Source organism: Leptopilina heterotoma, unplaced genomic scaffold (assembly GCF_015476425.1).
Source record: "Leptopilina heterotoma isolate Lh14 unplaced genomic scaffold, ASM1547642v1 Lhet_58, whole genome shotgun sequence".
NCBI classification, from domain to species: Eukaryota; Metazoa; Arthropoda; class Insecta; order Hymenoptera; family Figitidae; genus Leptopilina; species Leptopilina heterotoma.
Window position 1 is genome coordinate 1,435,600 of NW_025111131.1, and position 26,773 is coordinate 1,462,372.

The 26,773-nt window shown below is 29.7% G+C and overlaps 1 protein-coding gene across 5 annotated transcripts in view; it reads left to right on the forward strand.

The window, feature by feature from the left end:
* The window catches only part of LOC122508914 (zinc transporter 1), a 316,952-nt gene that overhangs the window by 187,426 nt on the left and 102,753 nt on the right, over positions 1-26,773 (forward strand). For all 5 annotated transcript variants that reach the window (XM_043622581.1, XM_043622582.1, XM_043622579.1 and 2 more), the window contains one exon: positions 25,108-25,194. In XM_043622581.1, the coding sequence (XP_043478516.1) occupies positions 25,108-25,194 (87 nt within the window). Of the gene's footprint in view, positions 1-25,107; positions 25,195-26,773 lie in introns of those variants that run through there.

A 26,773-nucleotide genomic window follows, 5' to 3' on the forward strand; every position in this document is an offset into this window, starting at 1 on the left:
ATTGAGATCAGTATACAGAAGTAAAAAATACATGTGGATTTATAACTTATACTATGGCTCCTATCAGAGAGCGAGTCAGGGAAAATGCGCGGTATTTATGCTCCTCTGCTGAGTCGCATCCGCGACATCCCTTCCACCTTGGCAAGAGCCAATTAGCGCGTGAGTTGCCCCCACCCGTTCCGCGCAAGCGCGGTACGGTTGAGGTTTCGAGAGCGAGAGTTGGTCGAGCGGGAGACACAGGGCGAGTCAGACGTGTCTCCTGATTCTCTCCTAAAGGCGTTGCACCGTGCCAGTTTGCCTTTTACCGTCAACGTTGTACCGTACCTCCGGTACAAAAAAAATCTAACTTAAGGCTAAACAAAATTTAATGAATTTACTTTTATAATATTCTTTAATGTTATATTCGGTATTCTATCTAATATATTGTAAAAATATATTAGACAGAATTATAATATACATTAAACGATATTATGTGGAATAAGAAACAAAATTAGTTATTTCCTCACGCACACGAAGTGAGTAAAAAAATTACACTTTAAAGGAATTTCAAAGTTTATTAATATTTGATTAATTTTGCAATGAATTGCAAAATTGTCTCAAATATTAAAACTTGAAAATTAACCAACTATAACAACTAATGCACTATTGATATAAACACTGTTATAGTAAACACTAACAACCTTGAGTCTTTATGCCCGGCACTGTCGGTGGCACTATACAGCGTTAGATTCTTGACTCGCGCGCGTTTGACAGAAAATAGTTTTTTAATAATATTTGCTAAACTGTTAATCCAAGAGTAAAACTATTCGGCAAAAATATTTATTATACCTTAATGAACATTTTCTTCACTGGAAGTTTTTGATCACTAAAAATTTTTCAGATAAACGAAGCCCTCGAACATTGAAAATAATTATTTTGACACTATGTATGAAAAAAATTAATAACTTTTTTTACATAAAATATCTTACTTTCTGACAAAGTTTGTTGTCTTGAGGATAGTTTAAACTATAATCCCTGTAAATATTATTAAAAAATATTTATAACTTTATGTTTTAGAGCGAGTTGAAGTGAAAAATTCAATTAAAAATGTGTTTTCGAAAAATTCAGTTTTTTGCATTTTCTCGAAAATGGTAAGAGTTATCAATTTTTTTTATAAAAAAAAAGATGCGAAATTCAATTTCCAATAAGAAAGTGATTTTTAAAAATTTTTTTATGACCATCGATTTTTCAACCATCAAGGGCCAACTGAAACGCCTGTGGAAACTTTATGTGTCGTTTTACTTTCCGGCGGCTCAATTATAGTAAATATTGTATAAAATAATACAGCGCTGATAGTCATGATAGTTATAACAAATTAATTGTTAAACTATAAATCTTGAAAGTATTTTATTTACAAATGTCACCTTATTAATAATTATAATAATTGATTAAATGTTAGATTAATATAAATAGTGAAATACATAAATTGAGATTATTTATAAAATTATTAGAATGATTATCATTTCTTAAAGTAATGTAAAATTGGGTTTTTCCAATACGTGACAATTTTTAAGGTAAAAGGATAGAAAGTTTTTAGATGTACAATTTCGGTAGTTATTACCTGAATAGAGGATCTGGTCTATAAAACTAAGCTGTTCTGATTTTATGACTTTCTAAAAGAGTATACTTTTGGGTATATTTTACAATTGTACATAATGTTAGAAAAACAGATAATTTTAGAAGGAATCGAAGAGTTTAGATTTTATAAGAAACACATTTTTCTTAATCCAGATTAACTTTATGATGTTTTAGAAATACTTTTGGGTTTCTTAAAAGTGGAAATATTCATTCTTTAAGCTATATAAAATAACATCTGTTAAAACATGAAAATATGTTTGGGTATTTTATTATACTATATTCTTTAGTCGTTCTCAGTCTCAGGTTTATATTTATTGAAATATAAATGAAAATATCCTTTCTTAATAATTTTGATTTCACCGCGACATACAATCGTGATTCGATTAATCTCGAAGTGTGATTCGAGCGAGATAGTAGTCGCTCGTCACAGTGTGTGTGCATTGTTCGTTTAGATAAAAAATGTCTCTCGACAATAGTAAAACGTTCTCATAACGTCAATTTTACTTTGATAATGTATTTTTATACCGACAATAATTATATTCTCAACACTTCAGTTAATTAATGTTTAAAGTGTGTTCAAAATACGTCAGTTATTTGAAACAGTGTTATTATCTATATTTCCCCAGCCTTTTTTTAAATCTAATGACGCATTTTGTGCATTGCACGAATCGAATCCTGGAAATTCTCTTTAAATAAATATTTGTAGTTATTCTTAAACAGTGTAATTGTTTATATATTACACTTTTCATTAACATTAAAAATTTTAAAAAACAAAATTTTAAAAATTGACTTTTACAGATCATTTTGGAATTTAGTTCTGAGTTAGAGGGAAAAAAATTTTTTATTTGGTTAAAAATTGTGGTCTAAAAGTTAATTTGAACAAAACTTTGTCTTTTTATCCCACTGTGGAGCGTAGCAAACGAGGTCACAAAAATATTAATAACATTTTACCTAACCCACATAGCACCATATTTTGCGGGAAGCTAACGGGAAACTAACCATGTTAGCTTCTATAGTTAACATGGTTAGCTTCCCGTTAGCTTCCCTGGGCCTATAAATGTCCTACGCTTTTTAGTTTTCCGTGTTAGCTTGCAGAAGGTTATCTAAGAAACTTTTCTGAAAACAAGTAGAGAAAAGTTGGTGAAATATTAAATTGTTAGTTTTAGATAATTTTGCTTGGTCATCTTCTTTAAAACTATCTCTGGTAAGCATTAGAAAGTAGTTTCTAGTAAGCGTCATAAGATAAGTAACATAATATAAATTGATATTATACAAATAATTATTTACTGAATTTCTGTAATTACTATTATTTATTTATCTATTTAATTTTTACTTAAACTTATTTAATATTTCAGTTTATTTATAACTATAAAAATAGTATTTATACATTTAATAAAAGTAAAGTAAAAAATATTTAAAGTTTTTATAAAACACGAAGATATCAGTTACTCCGAGTCGAAGACTCGGAGTGATTGATATCTTTATGTTTTATAATAATATTCTTATAAGTTGTTGAATTTAAAAAATGTTTGAATTTGAAAATTTTGAAGAATTTTAATTCCTATGGGAAAATAATAATTAAATATTTATTTAAAAATTTAGTTATTGATGTGTGCGAATAATTTTACAATTTAAGAAATTCGTAACTAAATGTAATAGAATATTTTTTTTATCTAATAATTTTTTAAGTAGGGGAAGGTGGTCCCATACCGACCCTTCGTACCATACCGACCCCCTTATGTTTCTTGAAGATGGTACCACTAAAAAAATCGTCAGTACCATCAGTCGAACACTTTCACAACACCAACAACTGGGCCACAGGTTTTATCAATGCGTTTGATTTCATTTTGAAGATTCAAGCAATATTAGATTTTAGCATTGTTTAAATTAATTTTTGACCTATACGGAATTCGAGCTAACAGTGTTTTTTGAATACAGGAAAATTTTTATGAAATTAATTTTGATTGTATATGACCTTAACTTCAACGTACAACATTCAAATTAAATTGATTCCACTGATATAAGTGATTGGCAAAACATTTTGTGAAAATAGTGGGGGTGGTCCGAAACCGACCCCCATATTTTTACATTGTAATTGTTTATTCTCTTCTTCCTTATTGTTCACATGAAGTGAGGATAGGTTTTGCATATTTACTTTTATTTTTTAGGAATTTATAAAATATTTTACTAACAATCACAGCACTTATCACTTAACTTTAATTCTCTTTTGGTTAAATATTTTATTCATTGTCGGTTGTAAAATGTTCATGACAAGGCGATATGAATTAAGAAAAGGTGTACTTTTCGACATCTTTGGAAGCAGTTAAGTACGAAAACGAAAAAGAAATAACAAAATTCGTATATATTTTACTAGAAATAGGGCGAAAATTAAAACAGGCAAAACCATTGCTGCTATTATATTGGAAATTTAGACACTGTTTAACAATTTATATTTATTATCATTTTAAAAAAGGCCTTAAAATTTATTTAAATAAAGTAATAATATTAATTCTAGTTTAACTATGTCAACATAACTTAAAGACAAAAATAATCTCAGAGTAAAGTTACTAATGATTCATTTATTTACCTTTTTGTTCAGAAAAAGGTCCAAAAATGTGTTTAAATGATGTCAAAATAATTTAACAGTTCATTACAGACTTGAATTTTATTTTAATTACTATCAGAACTTGATATCTTGATTATTCTTGAGATTTTCCCCAAAAAAATGGGGGTCGGTTTCGGACCACCCATTTTGAGAAAGTTAAAAACGTATATTTTCGCTTTTTCTTTAGATCTTTTATTAATGACAATCAGAATCTTCGGCAACCGTCAAAAAACATTGAAAAATAGTTCCTTTACTCAAAAAAATTTTGACGAAGACAAAGAACCACATTTTTGGCACATTTTTAGCCTTTGCACTTTAGGAGGTCGGTATGGGACCACCCTCCCCTATGAATCAGAATATTCTTTAGAGTCAGGGAAGAAGTCAAAATTTTGTCTAGAATTCAGGGAAAAGTCAGGGATAAACAAAATTAATTTTTTGTGGCAATCCTGTATTATTAAATAATTCATTAATAAAAATTGCTATTCTTTTTTCAAATTTTAATATTCTTGACGTATTTACAAATTTTATTATGCAAAATTTATCAATAAACCAGCAAATGTTACGCACGGAACGATTTACTATTATTATGCAAATAACAAAATATAAATGTTCATAAACTTCAATTACTTTCAAAATCTTCGATTAAAATTATTAAAGAAACTCCATTATTTGAAAAAAATTCAAATGAATTTAATAAGGATTTTCAAAGATTTTAATAAAATTCTTCTCAGAAATTCAATTAGTTTCATAATTAATTAATAACATTTCACAAAAGAATTAAATTAAAACTCTTTATAAAAGAATAATTAATTATAACAGAAAACTATGAAAAAAAATGCAAACAGAAACAACTAACTTCAAGTTGCAAATATATTACTGGAGCACATCGATTTTTGAGACAGACTATAATTACATTTTTTATATAAAAATGTGAAGTCAAATTAAGTTAGGAAAAAATAAAGTTTAGTTTAGTTTAATGATTATTATTAGAAAGTTAATAAACTTTCTAATTTAATATTTTCATTTTTAATAATTTATTTATTCTTATTTTTTGAAGATTTAATTAATAAATAATATTAGAAATGTAATTATTTATTGTAATGAGAAAATTCAAATATCTTTGTGAATCCTTTTTTAACTTTGATTTAAAAAAAATTATAAATAATTAAAATCCCCAAAATCGGCCTCGAAGGATGTCTTAAGAATTTATTCATCTTTAATTTAAGACAAAGAACACTTAAATCGGTTAAAAATTGTAAGCTATAGACATTTTTTAATAGGAAATTGTAAAAAAAATTCCACTGTGGGCCGGTGCAGTGCAGATGTAAATGCTTAATTTGACCAGTTAAAAGTTCTTGTCCCACGTTTTGACCTATACATTTTTTTTAGGAAAAAACCTCACCTTTATGATAAAATTTTTTTTAAAAAAATAAAAACTGCCCATTTGATAAAAAAATGAAATTTTATTTTTTAATTTAATTTTTTAAGGTCAAACAATTTTTTTTCTCTACATTTGTTCACACTATTAGAAAGTGTTGAAAAACAGCAGCAAAACCCAAAATAGAAAACGTATTTTCGTTTTGTTTTAAAGAAACTACAAATTTTTCAAATATTCCATGTAAATTTTTGACCTGGGTCACTTGACGTGGAACCCGTCACATATGAATATTTGTCTAATATACCACCTAACCCTTCTTCGGACACTAAGACGGATTCCTCCTCTAAGCAGGTAAATCATCTATTCTTATCCATCGCCTCTCCGCAAACTTCTGTTTTATTAGCCACCGTAAGGGCAAAACTTGTATTGAGTAACAATGAACGTGAAGAAGTAAGAATTCTCGTTGATCAGGGTTCAGAAGTGTCTCTCATTTCTGAGTATCTTGTTCAAAGCCATCGAATTCCCAGACAGAAATCATATATTTCAATTGTCGGAGCTGGTGGACACCTCTATGGCAAATTAACAAATAACATTCCATCAAGTAAAATTCACAATCCTCTTTGGACTCATTTACAAGGAATTAAACTTGCTGACCCCTCTTTTACTGATCCAGCCCCTATAAACATTATATTAGGAGCTGATGCCTTTTGCCGGATAATTTAGAACGGTTTAAGAAAGGGAAAAATTTGTGATCCGATAGCACAACTCACTGGCTTCGGACGGATCATCTTGGGCCCCATTTGCCACACTTCCAATCTAATCTTGCCTTTAGTAATCATTGCTTAGTTGAAAAGGATTGGTACGTATTGATTGAAAGATTTTGGAGCCAGGAAGAAGTGCCTAACATTAAAACCTCGTTATCACCTTCTGAACAAGAATGCGAGAATCATTTTAAAGCAAATTATTCACTCTCTATCTCTGGAAAATATGAATTCAGATTTCCATTCAAATCCCCTCCTACAACCCTAGGACAACAGTTGTAATTGCAACTGTTTGAAGAAAATTTTCTTCATGTATATCTTGCACTTGGTCATATGTCTGAAGTTTCTCCCGAAGAACATGAACCTTTCCCTTTATATTACTTTCCACACCATGCAGTTTTTCATAATATAGAACTACTAAAGAAACTCCGTGTTGTATTCAATGGCTCCAGTAAAACAGATAATGGAGTATCCCTGAATGATATTCTCCATTCAGGAGCCAAGCTTCAGATTGAGTTAAGTGACGTTCTTTTGTGGTTCAGAAAGTTTAAATATGTTTTTTCCACGGACATTGAGAAGATGTTTCGACAAATTTTGATTCATCCAAATGACTGGTGTTATCAGAGGATACTTTGGATGGACCTTTTTTGAAACATAATTTCTTATAACTTGACAGTTACAAACGGTTTAGCTTGTTCCCCATTCCTTGCTCTTCGCGTTGTAAATCAACTCATTAAAGATGAAGGTAATAAGTTTCCACTCGCTGTGCCAACTCTAAAAAAAGGCCTTTACGTCGATGATATATTTGGTGGAGGTGACACTATTGAAGACACTCAGGAGATTGTTTATCAAGTTGATCAACTGTGTTCAGCGGGTGGGATGCCTTTACGCAAAAAAAATCATAAATTATCAATGGTTTCCGTCCAAGTTGACAAATCTGTTTCTATCTCCACATTTTGACTAGCGTGGAAACAGTTTGAGGACGTAGTCATTTCTCTCTGCGGACGTTTTCCGAATCTACCCTTTCAAAACGATCTATTTCTTCAAACATTGCGCGTTTGTATGATCCACTCGGTTTTTTAGCACCAGTAACAATCAAAGCTAAATCAATTCTTCAGGAATTGTGGACTTTAGGAGTCGGTTGGGATGAACTTATTTCTCAAGATATCGCCTCAAAGTGAACAACATTCATTAAACAATTGCAAGACATTGCAACTATTAGAATTCCTCGATGGATTTGCGGTTAAAATAATTCAGCTGAACTTGTTACTTCATCATAAATTTGTTTTAAAACCAAAGTTACACCTTTAAAGCGAATCACTATGCCTACACTTAAGCTCACAGCAGCTACTCTTCTCTCTCGGTTAACATCTCGCGTTGTTCAAACTCTTGAATTGACTGACACTCCTATCTACCTGTGGACTGATTCTTCCATCGTTTATACGTGGATAAACAATTATCCATCTAAGTGGAAAGAGTATGTCCACAATCAAGTTTGTTTAATCCAAGAGACTCTCCCCCAAGCACAGTGGAAATTAGTACCCGGACAAGATAACCCAGCAGATTGTGCATCTCGAGGTTCGATCCCTCTAGAACTTTCGGAACACAACGTCTGGTGGAAAGGTCCATTCTGGCTGACCCAAGAGAGAACGCTTTGGCCATGTCAAATACCTTAATTAAATTTGGATGATGTAGGAGAAACTAGAGATATGATAACAACTCATTTAACTCGTGATTCTGATAAAGTCCCTTGGGAATTAGTGAATTGTTATTCTAGCTTGAATCTTCTTCTTCGAATCACTGTTATGTGCATTAGAGTGATCAACAAATTTCGACATCGTCATGACGGATCGATCTTAGTCCCCTTAACTCCAACAGAACTGGAAAACGCTAAATACTTTTGGGTCCTTCAATCTCAGTCCACTGCTTTCTGTAACGAAATTGAAACGCTAACAAACAGTAAGCAATTATCACGCAATCACCCACTCAGTCGTCTCACACCTTTTATCGATCGCAATGGCATACTCCGTGTTGGAGGCCGCTTAGAGAATTCATTACTTTCTTACGACAATAAACACCCTTTCATTCTTCCACAGCATTCGGCCTTAGCAACGTTGATTATTTCCGATGCCCATTCCAGAACCTTCCATGGATCTACACAAATTACCCTGTCATTCATAAGAATCTCGTGTTGGATTCTTGGCGGTAGAGCTTCCATTCGTTCATTTATTTTAAAGTGCGTAAAATGTTCCGCCTAACGTAGAAAAAATGCTCAACAGCTTATGGGCCAACTTCCATTAACTAGTGTCACACCAGTTCTGCCTCCATTCATTAATTCAGGAATTGATTATGCAGGGTTCTTTCACAATAAAACGTGGTCACGGTGGGCGGCAAAATTGAACAAAGCATACATTGTTCTCTTTGTCTGTCAAACGACTTCTGCAACTCACCTCGAAATTGTTACTGATTATACAGCTGAAGCCTTTTTAGCTGCCTACCGTCGCTCCACCTCCAGACGTGGTATCTGTCAAACTTTAACTAGCGATTGCGGTACTAACCTGAAAGGTGCAGATGCCGAACTTAAAAGGCTTTTTTGCCAGACATCTGCTGAACTCAAACGATCTTTCTCAACTAATTGCTAATGACGGTACTAAATGGTTGTTTAACCTCCTCGCGGCTCCCCATTTTGGAGGAAAATGGGAAGCTAGAGTTAAATCCGTAAAGTACCATCTTTGAAGAACAATTAGCGACACGAGTGTTACATACGAAGAGATGTCAATACTTTTGACACATATAGAATCGGTCTATGATCTATAATCGGTCTATAATGATCTTTCTGTCCTTACTCCCGGACATTTTTTAATCGGACAACCATTGAATGTCATACCTGAACCAAGCCTGATATATATTCAAATAAATCGACTTTCTCGTTGGCAGCGACTTCGCCAAATGATGGAAAAATTTTGGGAAAAATGGTCACGAGAATATCTCCAACGTTTTCAAGATATTTATAAATGGAATCAACCGCTAGAGTCTATTGATATAGGACAACTTGTTCTCATCATGGACGAGAAATATCCACCTTCCAAATGGCCACTTGGTCGCGTTACACAGGTTTATCCTGGAAAGGACGAACGTGTACGCCTAGTCACTTTAAAGACACAAACATTATCTGTTACTAGACACATTGTGAACTCAATATTTTCGGACTTATAAGCTACTGAATATAGGTCTACAATTACAAGTCCAAAATTTCGAAAATTCATATCTCGAAAATTTGGACAATTAAACAAAAATACAAAAATACGTATCTGTTTTTTTCGATACAGAATAGAAAAATAGTTATTTATGATACAAGTGCGTAAAATCGTTGATTATACGAGTGTGATGTTTGCAGCTCGAGCCGAAAGCGAGTGCTGCAAGTCACACAAGTATAATATGATTTACGCACGAGTGCCATACGAAATTTTTTGCAACACTACAACAACTAAACTTGCAGCAATATAGCCAATATAACTGTAAGTTTAGGTGTAGTGAAACATATGTTTATTTCGAAAAAAGAATCAGCTACAATTTTCGGAAATGAAAATTTGGAATCTTGGGACGATTGCAGATAAAACTAGTTAGCACAATTTTGACTCATTTTAGGCAAACCTAAAAGTGCCTGAAGACCACCGTTCAATAAAGGCTTGCAAGGGTGCTTTTGAGGTCGCAGAACAAGAATCACAAGTTATATTTCTAAAGTTCAAAATGGCGGAACCAATGTGGCGAAAAAAATTTTAATTATCTTCAATTTGCTAAAAGTTTGTTAATTATTATTGCAAAATAAGGTGCGGGTAAGACTCCGTCAGAAAAATTACAATTTCCATGGGGTCTTCGGATTATTCTGTAATTTGGTGAAGTTGTTATATTTGATAACAAAAATAAGTGTACCAAAGGATTTTTAAAAATTTTCAAAATTGTAAAAGTTACGCCATTTTGAATTTTTTTATAAGATTTTTTTCAAATGTGAATATTTCCGAAACAATTTAACGGATTTACATAAAATTTAATTATGTTATAGTTAAAATCATGTCCTTTCAGAAATTTTCAAAAGAAAAAAAAATTTTTTGTTTTTTTAAAAAAAAAGTAAAAACAAAATTTTTGAATCGATTTATTAAGCACGGGACCGATTTTTGAGAATTTTTCGATATATAATAAAATATTCCTTATAATTTCACCTTTTATTTACAAAAAAGAAAACGATGGAGACTTTAATAGTTTTCGAGATATTGCAATTTTTGTGGAAGCGCGACCACGTTTCAGTGCCAGCGCAGTATCTTTTACCCGGGACGCCTCACAGTGGGATTTTTTACACTTCACTCTTCAAATTTTTCTAGAGCTTACAAATTTCATTGGATTTTGATGTTCTTGGTCTTATTTTTCTATTGGACAAGATCGAAATCAATTTAAATTAGTCTAGTCTGACCACCTGACAAATAATAATGCATAATACAGTTTATTTAAATTGTTAAAAAAAACAATTTAAATTAACAAATAGATAACTTTGGTCTTTTTTTTTTAAATTGTTTTTTTTGTAGACAAATTTATATTTATTTAAGTAATGTACGTCTATTTTGTAAAAAAATTATTTGAAAGTTAACAATTATCATTGTTATTAATAATTATATAACCAATAATCTATTTTCTTTTGCATTTATAAACATTTCCAGCATTTTTTAAACTTAAAATGTTTATATCATATGTACATTCTTTCAAAAACTCGTAAAATTTACTTATTGATTTTAAAACAATTTTAATTAACAAATAGATAATATTAGTCTTTTTAAAAAAATTGTTTTTTAGACAAATTTATGTTTATTTAAGTAATTCATGTCTGCGTTGTAAAAAAAATGATTTTAAAGTTAATGATTATCGTTGATATTAACAATACTCAAGTTATCGATATTTAAGTAGAGCTTTAAAATGTTAAACTCGTTCAAAAAGGTTCTATCTTTTTGCAGAAATAAGCCTTTTATTTGTTTATAAAGTGAATAATTTCTTTATAACAAATGTAATTGTTTAAGCTAATAAATTTTTTAAGTTTTTGAAAGAATGTACATATGTGACCTGGTCTATGAAAAGGGACCTTACGTGTCAAAAAATCATTTTTTACTTTTTTGTTGATTCGGATAGGGTTTGAAACGCTCTTGAAGATGGTGAAAACCAAAAAGTTATAAGTTGATTAGAAGTTAAAAAAAAATTTTTAAGTCAAAAAAAACAAGTGTAAAAATACGATAAAACTGATTCTGTGTTATTATACAAATTAAAATAACGAAGACGATAATTTTTTATTATTTAGAAAAGTTGACAGTTTCTTTGACAACTGTCAACAGTTAAAATTCAAATTTGATATCATATTCGTAATCAGCGACCTCAAAAACCGTATTACTGTCTTTTTTACAAAAAACGATCACTTTTTAGAGAAGTTGACAGCTGTCAACTGTCAAATTGTCAATTTAACATCATATTCGTAATCAACGGCCTCGAAAACCCTTACAAACATGTGTCACTTATTTATACTTATTGTTAATAGTTAGAAAACTTAGATTATTTTTACTATGTTTGGGGAGTTTGTTATTAATTTATATAAACAATTATTAAAAAAAAAATTTCATTACTTTTTTTTTTTTATTTTGATACTGTGATCCAGGTGAAGAAAATAAGCCTAACTTGATTAAAAAATATTCATATTTAAAAAAGTTACAAGGGTTTTTCTAAGTTAAACTTTAACTGCTGTTTTCTCGAAAACTTGTTTTCGCACGTAAGGTCCCTTTTCACTGTCCATGTCACATATGATATAAATATTTAAAGTTTAAAAAATGCTGGAAATGTTTATAAATGCAAAAGAAAATAGATTATTGGTTATATAATTCTTAATAACAATGATAATTGTTAACTTTCAAATCATTTTTTTACAAAATAGACGTACATTACTTAAATAAATATAAATTTGTCTACAAAAAAAACAATTTTGAAAAAAAAGACCAAAGTTATCTATTTGTTAATTTAAATTGTTTTTTTAACAATTTAAATAAACTGTATTATGCATTATTATTTGTCAGGTGGTCAGACTAGACTAATTTAAATTGATTTCGATCTTGTCCAATAGAAAAAAAAGACCAATAACATCAAAATCCAATAAAATTTGTAAGCTCTAGAAAATTTTGAAGAGTAAAGTGTAAAAAATCCCACTGTGAGGCGTCCCGGGTAAAAGATACTGCGCTGGCACTGAAACGTGGTCGCGCTTCCACAAAAATTGCAATATCTCGAAAACTATTAAAGTCTCCATCGTTTTCTTTTTTGTAAATAAAAGGTGAAATTATAAGGAATATTTTATTATATATCGAAAAATACTCAAAAATCGGTCCCGTGCTTAATAAATCGATTCAAAAATTTTGTTTTTACTTTTTTTTTTAAAAAAACAAAAAATTTTTTTTTCTTTTGAAAAATTCTGAAAGGACATGATTTTAACTATAACATATTTAAATTTTATTAAAATCCGTTAAATTGTTTCGGAAATATTCACATTTGAAAAAAATCTTATAAAAAAATTCAAAATGGCGTAACTTTTACAATTTTGAAAATTTTTAAAAATCCTTTAGTACACTTATTTTTGTTATCAAATATAACAACTTCACCAAATTACAGAATAATCCGTAGACCCCATGCAAATTGTAATTTTTCTGACGGAGTCTTAACCGTGTTTGACCTTGATGATGACGTTATGGGGTCATACGGACAACGAAATCGTAATCAGCGACCCCAAAAACATAAAGATTACCTACGCTTAGAACATGTCCACCTCAGCCTCCCTTTGTGGTCCTGACCCTGACAGATTTGGGTTTACTATATGTCCACTTTTAAAGTGGACATAAGGTAGACATAAGGTAACAGTTGAAAAAACTATTTAGAAGGTGTTATATAGCAAAAGGAAGTATTGATAATGTAAAATGGATATTTAGAGATTCGATTTAAGCAAAAATTACAGTTAATAAAGCTCTAAATAATAAATAATTACTTGAAATTCCTGATAGATTAGATAAACATAAATGTACCCAGGTAGTTACACTTTAAATAGCGGCAAACAGTTTATAAAAAAAACTAAAAATGTTAGAAAAAGCACTTATAATTAATAAATAAACTATTCTATAGTCGATTTATCCATTATTACTTCCTCATAGAGGAAGTATTGTAATACCAAAATTTTTCGAGTTCGATTTTTTGACATATCTTTATGTTATTTGACCTCAGGTGTTCAAAAATGACATTTTTAAAAAATGTCATTCCGTATATGTGTGTGTGTGTGTGTAAACATCACATTTTCATGAATATCTCGAAATCATGAAGAGCTTTTGGTTTGTTTTTTTTAAATTGTAGATCTCACCTGCTCACATAAAGTGAGAGTACCTTCTGATATATTAATAAATTTTAACTAAATTTTTTTTTGATTTTTAATTTTGCAAAATAACGTTTTTTGCCCATAACTTTAAAAAAATGTTAGGACACCTATAAATGTTTTTCCATAATTTTGTAGAGTTTTTTTAGACGCATCTTTTGAGCCCTAATTGAACATTTTTCGTCTATATTAACCGGAGTTATTAAACTTTTAAAAATTAAACATTTTGGAAAATAAGACTATTGAAAATTTTGTTGAAAAACGTAGAAGTAACTTTAAAATTATAGTTATCAAGTTGTAGAGCATTTAAAAACGCTTTGATTGACCTATTTTTGAACCTAATTCGATAATAAATTTCGAAGTTATTTTGGTATTTTAAAAACCAAAAATTGTGAAAAATGACATTTTCTCAACTTTTTTGTTTGAAAATTTTTATTTTAGTATTAAATTATTGTAACTATCTTGTAGGGTATTTAAAAATACATTGATTGAATAAAAATTTAATCACTTTTACTATATTTATGAGGCATTCTTTCTCAAGTGGACCACCCCTTTTCTCCATTTCAAATTTAATCTAAAAATCTTTTATAATAGCTCAAATTAAAGGTAAAAAAAAAAAAAAAAAAATTGAAAAGCTGACGCTTTTCAATGCCATTGGGGCCCTTTTTGAAATATTAATTTTTTTTTATTTATTTATACACTCGTCTTTTGCCTTAATCTAGCGTTACAAGTGTCCCCGTGGAATTTTTCTTACAAACTATACTTATATACTAGATTTTTGCGTCTACAGAACGGCTTGAAATTAGGAGTACTCGCATTTGCCTGGACCACCCGTCTAATGGGTTTTCTCGCCAGTGGAGAAGGAAACTGTAGAAAACCTCTCCGAGTACAACCGGTTTATCGACAGTCGAATTCTAATGGTGTGTACCGGACAATGATCGACAGTGCACATCATTATACTTCGACGTCAAACCTTCCGCTCAGATTATCTCACGTGCCGGAAAAATTCCAGGCTAATGGGCGCGAACCAAGTACCCTTGGTCCGCCCACCGAGCCAGCCATTTATCCGACAGAGCTAATCTGTCGGTGAAATATTAATTTTCAAATGAACTATAGAGAATTTGATGACAAAAAACACTATGACCAATTCTTTTTCATGTTAAAAAACGAAGAAAAACCTAATTTTAAAAATTCTACAGGGCCTACAACATTAAATTATATGATAAATTTACAAAATGTCATATTATTTCCTAAAATTAAAGATGGCGAATCCAATATGGCGTCCAAAATTTAAAAAATTTATAATTTTTGTCCAAACTCACCATAAAGGGGTTTTTGGGATTGCTGATGACGAATTTGGTGTTAGTTTTTCAAAATTCAAAATGGCGAATCCAAAATGGTGGACTTAAAAATTAAAAATCAATCGGATTTTTCTAAAATTTGTTATTTGGGGGTTTTTGGGATCGCTGATGACGAATTTGGTGTTAGTTTTTTAAAATTCAAAATGGCGAATCCAGAATGGCGAACTTAAAAATTAAAAATCAAACGGCTTTATTTAAAATTCGTCATTCCGGGGTTTTTAGGGTGTTTAATTACGAATTTTATGTTTATGATAAGGAATTTAATAGCAGCTTTTCATAATTCAATATAATGGATCTAATTTAGTTAAAGTAATATGAAAAATTAATCAGATTTGATAAAAGATCGTTAATGTGATATTTTTGGAATCGCCGATTCTATATTGAGTGTTTGAAATTCGAAGTTTTTAATCAAATAACGCTGACAAATTGATTGCTAGCTATGTGATTGCTGCTGATTTTTATATTTCGTATAGAAATTATTATGAATAAAGCGATACTCAAATGACCCTAAAGAACTTAGATTTTTAAATAAATAAATAAATAAATAAAATTTGTCCAATTTGTAGCTAATTCTGAAAATCTGACATCAAATTCCTAATCAAAGACCCCAAAAACCCATAAGTAACAAATTTTAAGTGCATCAGTGATCCCAAAAACCCCCAAATAACAAATTTTAGACAAATCCGATTGAGTTCTAATTTTTAAGTCCGCCATATTGGATTCGCCATTTTGAATTTTGAAAAACTAACACCAAATTCGTCATCAGCGATCCCAAAAACCCCCAAATAACAAATTTTAGACAAATCCGATTGATTTTTAATTTTTAAGTCCGCCATTTTGGATTCGCCATTTTGAATTTTGAAAAACTAACACCAAATTCGTCATCAGCAATTTTTGGTGCCATATTGGATTCGCTATCTTTAATTTTAAGAAATAATATGGCATTTTGAAAATTTATCATATAATTTAATGTTGTAGGCCCTATAGAATTTTTAAAATTGGGTTTTTCTTCGTTTTTTAACATGAAAAATAATAATTGGTGATAGTGTTTTTTGTCATTAAATTCTCTATAGTTCATTTGAAAAGGGGTCATTCACATATTACGTGATACATTTAGGGATGGGAGGGGGGTCAGCTAAGTATCACGCTTTAACAAATTTTCTATACTAAACTAAATTTTATTTCAATTTATTTTCATTGTTTTAAATGGTACATAGACAATCCCAGACTGATATGTAAATACTTTTTTGTCGACAAAAATTCATTAAACTACATTTTACATAATAATTAAAAATTTTAAACATATTAGTTTGTTGATAATTTTTGGGGGTACAAATCAGTTTAATTATAATACTAAATATAAAGCATAAATAAAAAGTAGTAGTTATATGGTGCTGGAATATCAAAGTGAAAATAAAAATTGTTAAGTTGCTATTTTAAATATTTCATATATATAGTAAATGGATCTTGAAATTTCAAATGCGTTTTTCTCAAAACTACATTTTTCAAAACTGCGTACACTGTAACTCGCTTAATTATTGACGGGTTCATTTGAAATTTTAACTGTAACTTCTCAGATAAATTATCTAGGGAAGTATACACGCTTTTTAAGATTCATAAATAATTAAGATTGTTTCCTTTTTCCTGTGTCTTAAAAAAATTCATGAAAAACAGATTAAAATGACACCTCAAAGGTGTCACTTCCCCTTAATGACAAATTTTGTTTTTTGCTCTTGGTGCTGTTTGGAGAATGTTATGTTGTACGCAGATTCACTTCTCGAAAAAAACTCATTTTCCGTTTATCATTAGTCAAGACCCTATTTTGTATCAAAAGCTATAAATAAAAATTTTTTTCTATACCTCAAAACGTATAATATAATATAGCCGCAGAATTTTATTTTAATTCATAGAATAGCTTCAAAAAAAAATTTACCAAAAACGTTCATTTTTCAGTGCGCCTTGGTAATATAACCTCTTAATATGACAATAAAATTAAAATAAAAGTCTGTCAAAATAAAACTAAAAATAGAAATGTGTCAGAGTGAATGTGAAAATGAAGGAGAAAATATAAATGTCAAAGTAAAATGTACAATAAAAATCTATCACAGTGAGAGTTCAAGTGACAATAAAAAGATATCAAAGTAAAAAAGAAAATGAAAAACTGTGAAAGTGAAAATATCTATTGGAGAGCGTTCACAAATGATGTCACGCAATTTTTCGGGATTTTAGACCCCCCTCCTCCCTATCACGCAATTTCATGCAATTTCACATGTAAAAATGCATTGTGTCCTTAATGAAAGCTTTTTTTTATTCGTGCGTTCAATAGAACAAAATGGAGAAAATATTAAACTTTAAAAAATATAAAATTTAGTCTCAACCCCTTACGAAAAAATAGACTGCTATTAGCCAATAAAAAAATCAAACTCTTCCTATATTTTTATTCTTTGGTTTAGTTAAACAAAATGGAGAAAAAATTAATATTTAAGAAAAAAAACATATAGTTCCAACCCCCAAAAGAAAAAATGGATGTTTTAAACCATTAAAATAAAATTTAAACTCCTTTTTCTTAATGAAGGAGAATTCTTCAATAGAACAAAATGAGGAAAATATTAAACTTAGTTTTAAAATACGTTTCTTTAAGAAGGAGAAGTTTAAATTTTATTTAAATTGGTCTAGAACATCCATTTTTTCTTTTGGGGGTTGGAATTATATGTTTTAAATTTAAATGTTAATTTTTTTTCCATTTTGTTTAACTTAACCAACAAATAGTAAAATTGATTTTGAAAATAGGAGGGGTTTGTTTATTATTTTTATTGGTTTAAATCATCCATTATTTCTTAGAGGGTTAGGATTATATGTGTTATTTTTCAAATAATATTAATTACTTTCTGCATTCTCTTTAACTCAACCAACAAATAAATAATTGCACTTTGAAAATAGGAGGAGCTTATTTTTATTGGCCAGAAGTCTTTTTTTTCTTAATAAGTTAAGACTAAATGTAACTTTTTAAAAATTAAATATTCACTAGGTTTTTGTACTGTTGAACCAAGGAATAAAAAAATTGCTTTCTTAGAGTAGGAGGAGTTAGATCTCGTTTTAATTGGTCTGAAATGTAAATTTTCTAATTATTTTGGAAAAATGGGAAAAAATTGTCTATTTTATCTTTCTTAGTATAATTGATTGTAGCATTAATTCTATTTATTTTCTGCTTTTTTATGTTTTATATTCTACTAAATATAATAATAATAGATTTTCAATCAAAAGTAATTGTGCAGGTTATTTATTTTGTACATTAAATTGTTTAAAAGATTTTATTCAAATTTATTTTTCTTAGTAAAATATTGATTTTTAGCTTTGAATAATATTTATTTAAATAAATTCAGTTATTTTAATAATCTAAAAAGTTTTGCTAAATTTCTAATTTTTGATTACATACATTGTTGTAACAAAACGTTTTTTAAATGTAAAAGATATGATTTATTATTTATGAATCTTTTACGTCCGAGTAGTTATTTGTAAGGTAAATAAAAACGAATTCATTCGGACCAAATGTTATTTTATATATTTCTCCAACGTTTCGAAATCTCAACGATTTCCTCTTCAGGGAGTCGAAATAAATCAGTGATATCATTTATGTTAATGTATTATTGTTATTAGTAATATTTCTTAAATCAAAGAAAGCAATTTTTGTGAATGTTTACTATTTTCACGGGTGATTAAAACTAAAATGTCATTTTCATGTCCTGCCCAAAAATTTGGAATACTAGTTCATATATAAAAGTTTTGTAAGTCAAATATTTTTCTTAATCAATCCTTCTGCTTAAATTAATAATTCTTAGTCGCTAGAAATTCTCTAAAAAAATTTGGCAGAAGAATCAGGAGCAAAATGTCAGTGGTATCCATGGTCCGCACTTAAGAAATCAGAATTTTACCTAATGATAAAAACGGTTGATTCTCATAATTTTAGTACCAGAAAAATTATGTTGTACAGATAAGAGTCTATATTTTTATATATTAGCTGTGCTAACAAAATAATTTTTATCCAGTGCTAGAAAAAAAATCAGAATCGCCTGTCCATAAGTTTCATATTTTTAAGTAATTATCGCAAATTTTGAATATCATACCTGATATTTAAATAACTTTGCGCATATAATTGTCTTATTAAGCGTTAATAGTATTGGTGATATGTGGGTGATTAAATTTAAAATGTCATTTTGCTGTCCTGCCGAGAAAACTCGAGTCCGAACTTATATATCAAATATATAAGTATAAATATATATGTTCATTCATTTTATATATAATTTATTTTGTTCAAATTTTAATTTTTAGCCACCAGAAGCACTCAGAAAAAATTTGGCAGCAAAATTGCAGGCAAAATGTCACTGCTGTCCCGTGTCCGCGAACATGAAACTATATCTTGTCTACTAAGAAAAAAGGTTATTTTTCATGTTTTTGATTACCGAAAAAATTATTTCGTAAAATAGAACTTCTATATTTAAAGAAAAACTACTAGTCGAATATAAATAAATAATATAGTGGTTGAAAAAAATCAAAAGCGTGTGTCCGTAAATTTCATATTTTTAAGAGAAAATGACAAAATCTGAATCTCGCGCTTAATATTTAATTGTGCAAGAGTATGAAACTGCTTTAACGACTGTTAATAGAAAGTACTATGTGTCTAGAAGCCTAGAGAAAAAACTACAACGTTCTAACCTATCTACAAAATACACGATGCATGGCAGATTGGCAGACTGAATTTACCGAGCACAAATGTCACTGGTGTCCCTGCGACAAAATGGTACTTAATATTAGTATTTTTTCAAATACCTCATTATAGTCTCACTTATTACTAAAACTTTCAGAATCGCACACATCCGAAGTTAGCTAAATATAATCATTCTTTTTTTTAAAATGAAAATTGAGGCAGAATGTCACTGGTGTCCCTTGTCACTGATGTCCCCTAAAATATACAGGCACACAAAAAAAAGTTTTTTGTTCTAAACACTATGTATTTTTCAAGTGACATTCTGCCTCAATTTTCATTTTAAAAAAGAGTGATTGTATTTAGCTGACTTCGGATGTGTGCGATTCTGGAAGTTTTAGTAATAAGTGAGACTATAATGGGGTATTTGAAGGAATACTGATGTTAAGTACCGTTTTGTCGCGGGGACGCCAGTGACGTTTGTGCTCGGTGGGTTCGGTCTGCCGGTCTGCCATGCGTCGTGTGTTTTGTAGATGGGTTGGAGCGTTGTAGTTTTTTCTCTAGGCTTCTAGACACATAGTGCTTTCTATTAGCAGTCGTTAAGGCGGTTTCGTACTCTTGCACAGTTGAATATTAGGCGCGAGATTCGGATTTTGTCATTTTCTCTTAGAAATGTGAAATTTGCGGACACACGCTTTTGATTTTTTTCAACCACTATATTGTTTATTTGTATTCGACTGGTGGTTTTTCTTTAAATATGGAGGTTCTATTTTGCGAAATGGTTTTTTCGGTAGTCGGAAACATGAAGAGTGACCTTTTTTCTTGGTAGACGGGATATAGTTTCATGTTCGCGGACGCGGGACAGCGGTGACGTTTTGCCTGCAATTTTGCTGCCGGATTTTTTCTGAGTGCTTCTGGTGGCTAAGAATTGGAATTTGAACAAAGTGAATTATATATGGAATGAATGAACATATATATTTGTACTTGTATATTTGGTATATGGGTTCGGACTCGAGTTTTCTCGGCAGGACGGCGGAATGGCATTTTAAATTTAATCACTATGTATTTTTCACCCCTGAATCGGAATCCGAAGGTAGAATTGACAAATTTGCTCAAAATTTTGAAATAAAAATAAATAATAATAAATAATTTTAGAGTCGTTTTTTGAAATTACAAAATTTAACAACATATTTTTATTTTTTCTGTCAATATTAAGTTTTCTACATTTTTTCTATAAATTATGAATCCACCTATATTTTCTATTTATAACGTTCAATTATTCCAGTTTTAAACTATATTTTTACTCATATGTTCATGTCTTTTTTATTATTTAAAAATAAATTTCAATGACATCTTTAATCGTGTCACTGGTGTTCCCTAACTTGCTTACGTCTTCTTCTTGTCTTCTTGTTTTCTTACGTCTTTTCTTCTACATAATTCACGGTGAAAATTAATATAAATTATTTTATAATTCGTATTTGACTATTAGCTTTTAATACAATGATTTATTAGAAAATCTGATTGTATTTTCAGTTTGCTCTACTAAAAACATACTGAAAAAGTGTCTCGTAAAAATATATGTTTTTTCTCCAAAAATCTGTCTGTTTATGAAAATATTTGTTATTATGTGCTTGATCACTATTAATTTCATGGATTATACATGCTAGTCAACCAAAAAAAAATAATTTAACCAGAAATTTCAACATCGCCAAGTCAACGTTTGTAGATGTTGAAAATGACATTTTAAATTTTATCACCCATGTATAGCTTCTTAAAGAAAAAACATTATACAACATTCTATCACATCTATAACTTGTACGGTTGGTGGCAGAAAGCAAGTATCACTTTGTCGAGCACACCATGTCAGTGGTGTCCCCATCAAAAAATTGTTCATAATATTAATATTTTTTAAATATTATTGTATCTTATTTTCAGTTATTAAACGTACATTAAAAACAGCAACGACTATAACTTAAAAATAAAGTCTTTCTTTTTCGAAATTGAGAAATGAAGCAAAATGTCAGTGGTGTCCCCTCAAAATTCTGTTTATTGCATCTTACTATTTTATTTCCAATAAATTTATGTTAAATTTACTCCTTTTATGCAGTTAATAAAAATTTAATACTCGATTGTAATTTATAAGCTGATTTTATTCTCACTATTCAAAAAAAATTATCAGTGAAATCTTTCAAAAATGTCAGTGGTGTTCTGCAATGTTCATATGTTTTTTGGTCTTCAAAAGTATATAATTTATGGCAGAACTCATTACAAATATTTTTAAGTCATGTTGAAACATTCATTATTGTAATTTGAAATATTTTAACTTTTTAAACTTGTAAGAATTTATTTCCCTGTAAAAAAAAAAGTATTGGGAGGTACGGGATTCCGTATTGCAAGTGCCAACCTGCCAATGCGGTATTCGCGAAATACCGCATTGGGTGTCGTGGTGAATACGGAAATCAAGGGGTCCCAATGCGGTGCAAGTTTTAAGCTTTAAAAAAACGAAAATACGTGACAGGAGGAAATAATTAGTGTCAGTGCAGAAATATGCGAGTTAAAGGAATGAGAAAATAATAATAGTGAGTGTAAAAATGAAATTTTAAGAAAAAAAGGTAAGTTGAACTGTCAAATATGAGTCCAATGCGGCGTAGGCTGCTTTCAATGCGGTACACAATCGGTAAATAGTGCAAGTCGCCAGTAGAGGGCAGAAGCAAGCAGAGCGAATCGAGCGAACACAGTGGCCCAGCTGACATATGATTTGCATTACATTACTTTCCAATTTTTTATTTTATAACCACGTTTCTGCATGAATCTAAACAATATTTTCGATTATTGTAATTTAGAAGATGCTTACCAATTGTACGTTGGCAGATTTAGTGAAAAGTGTCTGTGTACGGAGACAAATGTGTTAGAAAATGTTTGTTTACCTATTTCACGCCATTCAAACCAGTCAAAGTTGCTTTTGCTGTGGCGCATTGAAATCAGCCTATGCCGCATTGGGCCCATATTTGACAGTTCAACTTACCTTTTTTTCTTAAAATTTCATTTTTACACTCACTATTATTATTTTCTCATTCCTTTAACTCGCATATTTCTCCACTGACACTAATTATTTCCTCCTGTCACGTATTTTCGTTTTTTTAAAGCTTAAAACTGGCACCGCATTGGGACCCCTTGATTTCCGTATTCACCACGACACCCAATGCGGTATTTCGCGAATACCGCATTGGCAGGTTGGCACTTGCAATACGGAATCCCGTACCTCCCAATACTTTTTTTTTTACAGGGTTGAGAAGAGAATAAACGAAAACAGAAAATTTCTTATCATGTCTGCCTATCGTTTTTTACCTGGTGACAATTAAAATCATTTTGAAACTTCGCGCGTTTATCCAAATCAGTTCCTTTCGTTCCGCCGTTCAGAATATGATCGTAGTCTGCTACAAATATCACGCATGTTACATTGACAGGTCTCACAGCCCGCATATTTATCATTCACAAGCCTGCAAAAAAATAAAAATTTCCGTTGTCTGAGATCGAGAAGTCATTTCCCGCAGTATTTGGTGCGCTGAATCCGAATCTGGCATCGAAAACCTCCTATCACGTCAGGATTTTAAGAAAATTGGGGGGTAAATTCCCAAAAATCATGTTTTTCGCTGTTTTTGTAAATCTCTACAAGGTAAATCCGACGTGCTAGAGACTTGTCATAGAAGTCAAATTAATGCCTGAACCCTGTACTTTAAGAAGATATAGCGATATTGCTAACAACAAACTAAATTAGCCTTCAAAAATGAATTTTTTAACAGTTGTCAAGTATAAAAATTGACTGACACTGTCCGTAAATAAAACTATTTGAAAAATTGTTGAATTCGCTTAAAATTTGTTACTCAGGGGTTTTTGGGGTCGCTGATTACGAATATGTTGTCAGATTATTAAAATTCAAAGTGTCGGATCCAATATGGCGGACTTATTTTCCAAAATTGATCAAATTCACTTGAAACTTGTTACTCGGGGGTTTTTTGGGTCGTTGATTATGAATCCAACTACAGATTTTTTATTTCGACATCATATTTGTAAGCAACGACCCCGAAAACCCCAAAGCAATAAATTCTAAGCTTCTAATAAATTCTATCATTTTATAGAATAGTTTATTTATTAATTATAAGTGCTTTTTCTAACATTTTTAGTTTTTTTGATGAAATTTTTGCCGCTATTTAAAGTGTAACTACCTGGGTACATTTATGTTTATCTAATCTGTCAGGAATTTCAAGTAATTATTTATTATTTAGAGCTTTATTAATTGCAATTTTTGCTTAAATCGAATCTCTAAATAACCATTTTACATTTTCAATACTTAATTTTGATATATAGGGTGTCCCAGTCGTGGGTGTACAAACTAATGGGTCATATTCTACTGAAAAAATTAAGACGAAAAGTCCTTTGCACTTTTTAAAGTTCTAACTTTAGACTTAGAATAAATTTTTTCCTAAATTATATTTGAATAAAAAATTTTTGAAAAAAATTTAAATTTTAACATTTTTTCCACCAAAAATTATTTTTTAATTAAAAGTTTTTTCATAAGGTGATATCTTTTACAATTTTCAAAGAAATAACAAAAGCCGTAACATGGTAACGAAAATTCTTTGGGCTGACACTAATTCTCCCATTACCCCACAGAATTCTTACAGGACAAAATTTGAATAAAAAAATAAAAACATGAACAAATTTCATTATTATCTCGATTTTTATACACATATCTACACATATTCACCTATAATATAATGAAAAACCATAACTAAATAATACGATTTTAACTACTTATGGTGATGTTTAGAAATGTTTTGCATTTCACAACGAAAACTCAAAAAATACATTTTCCCTTGTTTTTCTAAAAATCTGTCAAGAATGTGATCGTTCGGTTTGGAATGATATAAAGAAAGATTGTAGATTATTTTCTAGACATTGCAGCGAATTTTAAGGTTTCTAAGTACGTGAAATTTAAAAGCTCCTATTACCCCACGCTCCCCTAATACATTCTTAATTATAAACTAATATTATTTTTCATTAATTTTAAAAATTATCATCTGAATACAAAGAAATAACAAGCAATGTTAATCAAATATACTTACAATTTATCAGTTATAAGATTGTGGAAATCTCATTTTATCTAAACTCGTTTATGGAATATTCAAGTAAGAAAATATTTTATATCCTAATAGCTGAAATTTTACAAAATTTTATCTTACAGGTATACAGAAATATCACAGACGAAGTAATTTCATTCTTTGCTGAAATGGGTGTTACTCAAGTAACAGTGCAGCCAGAATTTCATAAGGTAAATCTTCATTTCAGAAATGCACTTGCGATAATATAAAGTATTAAGTTTATTTACTACTTTTGCAAATGTTATTGTAAACACTTATTTGGGGCAAAATTCCTCAACTGCCCAGGTTAGAAAATGAATTTTTTCGAAACTATGCTAAAATGTTACTATTATTAGTAGAAGTGTAAACATAGGGGAGAGTAGGCTGCATTGACGCAGCGTCAACAGTGAACCACTTCAATTTTCTTAGAAATGACTAAGTGAAATTTTTTCTTATTTAATATATAAGTTAGTTTTACTAAAACAGACTATGTCCAAAAATTTCCGGCACGTAGTTTAAAATTAATACTTATAAAAAAAAATTGAAAATTTTTTTTGTTGAAATTTTGAAAAATTAAAAATCCGTTTTTGAAAAAACATCATTTTCGATTTTTTTCAAAATTTTACTAAATGTTAGGACAAATGTGCTTTACATGTCCTGTAAGTTTTATCTTGGGATCTCAAAGGGATTCAGAGTAAAAAAATAAAACGTAACCACATATTACGTACATATGAGGGAAAATTCCTCAACTGCCCAGGTTAAAAAATGAATTTTTTCTAAACTTTGCTAAAATTTAAATATTATTAGTAGAAATGTTTTTTTTTAATTTGATAAAATATTTTTGAGTTATGGAGTTTCAAAATTTTGATATTTTTTAAAATATCTTTTTTTCGATTTAATATATTGATAAGTAAAATTAATCAAATTTAAAGTATGAATAGTGATTTTTTAAGAAGTTTTCACAGGCTATAAGCTGGTGATGAAAAAAAAGTTGTTTTCTTTTAATTTAACCTTGAAATTCAAGGTCAAATTCCTAATTTCAATATACAGTAGAACCCGGTTAATACGATTCCATTTAATACGATTTTCCGCTTAAGACGCTCATTTATGGTGGACCCTGCGATTAAATACATACATTTTATATCCCGCCTAATACGTTTTCTCGCATAAGACGCATTCTTAGTGCGGTACCTACAGAATCGTATTAACCGGGTTCTACTGTATCGCAAAATTGGTGTTTTTTATTTTTTTCTAACCTATCCCAATCGAAAGCTTACCTTTTTTACTATGAGCCATGTAAAAATCAGACTGGGACCATGGAACTTTTTGAAGAAATTAATTATAAATCATCATTTTATATGTAAAACATTTCTTTATAAATTAAATACTATACAGAAATAATAATTCTTATATCTTGTAAAATTTATTGAAATAACTAGAATTTTCTTAACAGCAATTTTAATTGCATTTATTTTAATTTTTGTAATATTGTTCCATAATAGGGACAAAATTATGAAAGCGTTTCATAACTGGGACCTTTACTTATTAATTTTAAATTAAAATATACTTAAAACCAAAGAAATCCTTTTTTTAAAATCCAAAATCGGTTAATTAGAACCAAAGTTATAGCACTTTTTAAAAAAAGACACAAATTTTGAAAATGCCATATTTTTGGTAATTTTCAAAATTTTGAAAAAATATTTGGTGGAGTTGTTTATCACTATAAAAGTAATAAATTTACAAAAGTACAGCCAACTCCCAACAAGTCAT